The sequence below is a fragment of the Vollenhovia emeryi genome, unplaced genomic scaffold (assembly GCF_000949405.1).
Source record: "Vollenhovia emeryi isolate VEMERY1.0 unplaced genomic scaffold, V.emery_V1.0 DF941225.1, whole genome shotgun sequence".
NCBI classification, from domain to species: domain Eukaryota; kingdom Metazoa; phylum Arthropoda; class Insecta; order Hymenoptera; family Formicidae; genus Vollenhovia; species Vollenhovia emeryi.
Genome location: NW_011965141.1, coordinates 1 through 5748, shown reverse-complemented (window position 1 = coordinate 5748; position 5748 = coordinate 1). Strand labels below are relative to the sequence as shown.

The 5748-nt window shown below is 36.9% G+C and overlaps 1 protein-coding gene across 1 annotated transcript; it reads right to left on the bottom strand.

Moving 5' to 3' along the window:
* Positions 1–39: 39 nt before the first annotated feature.
* On the bottom strand, positions 40–5270 carry LOC105571092. Its single transcript, XM_012028563.1, has 2 exons — positions 2903–5270; positions 40–2831 (listed from the first exon to the last, which is right to left on the bottom strand). Exons 1-2 carry the CDS (start codon positions 5268–5270, stop codon positions 40–42), a joined length of 5160 nt encoding a protein of 1719 aa, XP_011883953.1.
* Between the last annotated feature and the right edge of the window lie 478 nt (positions 5271–5748).

Sequence of the window (5748 nt, the reverse complement as noted above, 5' to 3'; positions counted from 1 at the left end):
TTTTCCGTCCGCCTTCGGTAACTGTGGTTACCGAACAATTTACGCTTCATTAATTTCTATGGGAAGAGGACAAATTTTTACTATCGGTCGCTTGAAAGTTGATGACTGAGTTCGTACTGTAACAACTCGAGTATGACCATCAGGTCCTGGATGAGTTTGTATAATTCTGCCTAACGGCCATTTTGAAGGCGGATTCCTTTCATCGACAATCAAAACCAGAGCACCCTCCTTTAGCGAGGGAGCAACTCTATTCCACTTGTAAATGGAATGGTATCGTTGTAAATACTCTTTTGACCACTGAGACCAGAAGCCTTCTAGCATCTTCCTGATCAGTTGCCAACGACTAAGGTGAGACATTTTGACTGTCTCTAACGATGGTTCGGGTATGACTGTAGGCGCTGTTCCTATAAGGAAGTGGCCTGGAGTAAGAACTGTGAGATCATCAGGATCATCTGTTAAAGGGTAAAGGGGACGCGAATTAAGAACTGCTTCAATTTGTGTAAGAAAAGTAACCATTTCTTCATATGTTAAGAGTTGATCTCCAACAATTCTTTTTAAATGAGTTTTAACCGACTTTACGCCAGCTTCCCACTTTCCTCCAAAATGAGGAGCTGAAGGTGGGTGAAATTTCCACTGAGTGCCATCGTTGGCTAGAAGAATAGCTATTTGTTTGAGTTCCCTAGATGATTCAGAAAAGAGTTTCTTGAGCTCTTTATCAGCACCCACAAAGTTAGTACCACAATCACTAGTTAAAGTGGCACAGATTCCTCTTCGTGCTGTAAATCTTTTGTAAGCTGCAATGAATGCGTCAGACGTGTAATCTGTGACAAGTTCTAAATGTAGTGCTGATGTAGCAAAACAAACAAATAAGGCAACGTAAGCTTTGTAAGTACGCGCATTCTTGCCTTTCCATGTTTTAATGACAAAAGGGCCTGCATAATCAATTCCAGAATTAAGAAAAGCACGAGATGGTGTAACTCTATTGACTGGAAGTTGACCCATTAACTGCTGTGCTCTTTTTTGTCGAAACCTAGTACATATTACACATTTCTGAATAAAGGATTTTACTGTAGTACGACCTCTGATAATCCAATATTGTTGTCGTAAGAATGACAAAGTCAACTGAGTTCCTCCATGAAGGGTGCGCTTATGTGAATCATCAATCACTAAAGTGGTTAGAACAGAGTTCTTTGGGAGAATTAGAGGATGCTTAGAACCTTCACTTAGTTGAGAATGCTCCAATCGTCCTCCTACACGAATGCATCCTTGTTTATCAAGGTATGATGTTAAACAAAGAAGAGGATTTGATTTTGGGAGAGATTGTCCCTGGGATAGAATCTTAATCTCTTGAGAGAAGAAAGACTGTTGAATAGCTTTAACCCAGTACAATTTTTCGCGTTCTATGTCAGTAATACTTAGTGATTTTTCTTCACTGGAATTCCGACATTTTCTGAGCAATGAAACGAATTTTCTACATAATGCAGTTATTCTTAGTAATTTAGTGAGACTCGAGTACCTAAAAATCAGATCCCATAGTTCTGAGGATTTATCGATAATAACAGTGGAGATTTGTTTATTTCTCTCTTCAAGGTCATTATCGTTTAAAGATGCAGAGACCTTTGGCCATGTTGATTCGTGTTGAGAAAGCCAATGGGGTCCTGTCCACCATGTGGAACAGTTCAATAGTTGAGATGGAGTTATTCCCCTAGTCGCTAAGTCAGCTGGATTTTCGTTACCAGGAATTAATCCCCATGAGGCTTGTGGTAGTTGATCTTGTATTAAATAGACTCGGTTTTGAACAAATTCCTTCCATCTCGATGGAGGGTTAGTGATCCAGGTATAAGCCACAGAAGAATCGAGCCAACCAAAAACACGTATACCTTTTATCTCCAATACTTGCAAAACTTGTACCATTAATTTAACGAGTAATGCTGCTCCTGCTAATTCTAAACGAGGTATAGTTTGTTTCTTCAAGGGAGCTACTTTCGTTTTTGATGCCACTAAAGTGACGGTGACCTTTCCCTCCTTTGATGTAGATCGTATATAAACGACTGCAGCTATTGCGTTTTGTGATGCATCGCTACATCCGTGCATTTCTAGGGTATCTGACGATTGGAATCCTAACCATCTTGGGAAAGTAAAACTTGGCATATCTTTAAGTTGGCTAACAAAGGTAGTCCATTTATCAGAAAGAGGAGGAGGGAGTTGATCATCCCATTCAAGTTTATGTGACCATAATGTCTGAATAAATATCTTAGCTGAAATGGTAATAGGTGATAGAAATCCTAAAGGATCAAATAATTTGGCAATTGTAGATAGAATAGTTCTTTTAGAAATGACCTTAGGCTTAGATAAATTTAAAGTAAATTGAAAAACATCAGTGGATGGTTGCCAGCACAGTCCGAGGGCATGGATTAACGTGTTCTCTATTTGAATGGAAAGCGAATCAATTCGTTTACTAGGAGGAATAGCTTCAAGAACGTCTGGATTATTGCTGACCCATTTTTGTAAATTAAAACCGCCCGCCATGCAGAGCTGGTCAACCTGACTGACAACTGCTTTTGCTTCTTCGACTGTATCGGCACCTCCAAAGAAGTCGTCAACATATCTACCCTTTTTCATTGTAGGGAGGGCAAGAGGAAAACGGTTTCCTTCGTCAAAAATCAATTGATTGAATGTGCGTAATGCTAAGAATGGAGCGCATGCAAGTCCGTAAGTGACTGTGGTAAGAACGAAAATAATTATCTCATTCATTTTATTCATCCATAATATTCTTTGATAATCCCAATTATCCTGATGGACCATTATCTGTCTGTACATTTTCTCAATGTCTGAAAAAAAACATATCGAAACACCCTAAACCAAATGAGAACGTCAAATAAATTTAGCTGTAATTTCGCGCCTGCATGAAGCAATTGATTGAGGGAAACGCCTGACGTTGTTAGACTGGAGCCATTGAAAACTACTCGCAATTTTGTTGTAAGACTTTGTTCTCTCCACACTCCATGGTGTGGGAGATAATAAGATCGTTCAGGCTCAACTTGACAACCTGGAACCCTTTGCATATGACCCAGGTTCTCATATTCATTAATAAATTCAGTATAATATTTAGCGTAATCAGGTTGAGCATTAAATCTATTGAATAAACTTTTAACTAATTGTGCAGCTTTTGTTTTAGAATTTCCTAGTTTATCTGTTGATTCTTTAAAAGGAAGTTTGACAATGTATCTTCCATTTAAATCCCTCATATGTGTAGCTTTAAAATGGTTTTCACATTCTTGTTCGTCGGGAGATAAGACAGTAATATTTGATGTTGGAATTTCTTCCAATTCCCAGAATTTCCTTATTAAAGCGTACAGATCTTCATCGACAGTAACGTGATATCCATGGACTTTTGAAGTGGTATCTTTTGAATTTGTTGAGCCTGAAACGATCCATCCTAATCTAGTACATTGAGCAATAGGTGTATTAGAAGCTCCCTTTACTATGCCTTCTTCTAATATCTGTCCGTATATATCGGCTCCTAATATTAAATCGATTGATCCGGGTTTTGCAAATTCTGGATCTGCAAGTTTAAGTTCGCTTAAATGAGGCCATGATGTCTTATCAAGTTGAGTAGAGGGAATCGAAGAAGTAAGCTTTGGAAGAATATGAGCTGAGACTAAGTATTCAATATTAGAATCAAAATGTGGTTTAAGTGTGAAAGAAGTAAGGCCTCGAGTCTTGTTAGACTTTTGAGCGCCAATCCCTATTAATGACAATGATGAAGGACTTCGTGGAAGTTGAAGTCGTTGCACAACCCGTTCTGTTATTATAGAAATTTCCGAGCCTTGATCTATAAGAGCTCTAACCTTTGTAATTCGACCATTTTCTGATATAAGAACAACTTGCGCTGTAGCTAATAATACTTGAGATACTATCAATGGATTTTTTACAGAAGAGTGCAAAACCTTAGCTTCAGGTTTAGTAACGGTTGACGAAAGGTTTTCTTTTACTTCAGGAGACTTCTTATTTTCATTCGTTGAAACGTTTGCAGTGTGAATTGAAGTATGGTGTTTTTGCCCGCACTTCTTACATCTTTTAGTTGTTTTACAAAACGAAACTCGATGTAACCCGAGACAATTGTAACACATTTTGTGCTTGACGATGAGAGCTTTCTTCTGAGAAACAGTTTTATTACTATATTGAGGACAGTTAGGAGTAAAGTGCTTCTCTGAGCATATCACACAACAAGAATTGTTGTTGGATGCTAAATCTTTAGATTTTCCTTGGAAATGTACTTTAGCCGGTTGTTGTCGTGTTTGCTGAATAAATTTTCCATGATGAGATTTTTCATAAGCCTGAAGAGCTAATATACGAGAAAACAGAAACTCACTAAACTGAGCCCATGAGGGCGGATCTTTAGCAGATCCTAATTTGTTTTGCCATGCTTTTAATGACTCAGCATCTAATCGCTGAGTTGCTGTGTAAACCAACACGTCATCCCATTGATCAACTGGTCGACCAAGACTTTGCAAAGTTCTATAAGCTTGACCTATCTTAGAGTAGAGCTGCTCAAGTTCAGCCGCTGATTCTTTAGTTATTCGTTTAAGCGTAAACAACGATTGTAATTCTGAATGAACAAGTACTCGTTTATTCTCATAGAAAGAGACTAAGACATCCCATGTCTTTTGAAAGTTGTCAGCTATAAGAACAGTATCTTTAATTAACAGGGCGGCAGATCCAACTAAATTTGTTTTTAAATATTGTAGTTTTTCAACCGCGGAGACACTCGGGTTGTTAATCACAATGGAAGTAAACAAATCTTTAAATGACAGCCATTCTGATGGAGTTCCGTTAAAAGTTGGAATAGTAATTCTTGGAAGCCTCGTGTGTTGTACAAAAGCAGTTGAACTCAATGGCTGAGAAAGAGATTGAGTTGACACAGAGGCCGTAGTTGACAACTGATCTGACTCCAACATAGAAGTTATCCTTTCAAGCGACTCGAGATAGCATACATGAGTGTCAGAAAATAAATTTTCAACAAAATAAGCGTGATTGTAAATTGTAAGTTTATCCTCGGTACTAAGCTTAGTAATTGACAATTTAATTGCCTCATGATTCAAGGAGAATTTCTCCCATGTTTCTTTTAACGAGGAGAGGCAAGCATTGATTCTTTGATTTGAATTATTAATCAAACTGTTTTCAACTAAATTGTCATAGGATTTAACTATGACATCAATTAACGGAAATTGTTGTTGTACTCGCTTTTCTATATGTTCAACCCTCATTGTAACAATATACGTTGTTAAATGTAATTAATAAACAATTGTAATCGCATTGACACCGTTCAGTGGTATTCTGTTCTCATCAAGTATCGCTCTTTAACCATTGACTGTATTATTTTTTTTTTAAATTGATTTCACTAGCTCATTAACTATCTAGCTGGTTTGTAAATTTAATCTTAATATCTTTTATCAGATATCATTAGTCATCAATAATTTATCATTTAGAATTCATCCGGCTCGAAGGACCAAAATGTTTAGTACTAACTCTCTAAGTAATTTACATACAATTATTTAGAATTAATCCAGCTAGAAGAACAATGAAAGAAATTTTAATTAAACATAAATTGAGTGAATGCGAAAAGCAGGCAAATAATATTGTTTTCAGTTAATACTAAGATAACTTAAATTGATTTAACAGTTAACTTATTTATGTATTAAGGATGATAGAATCTTTCTATGAAGTTTAAGAATTATAAAGATC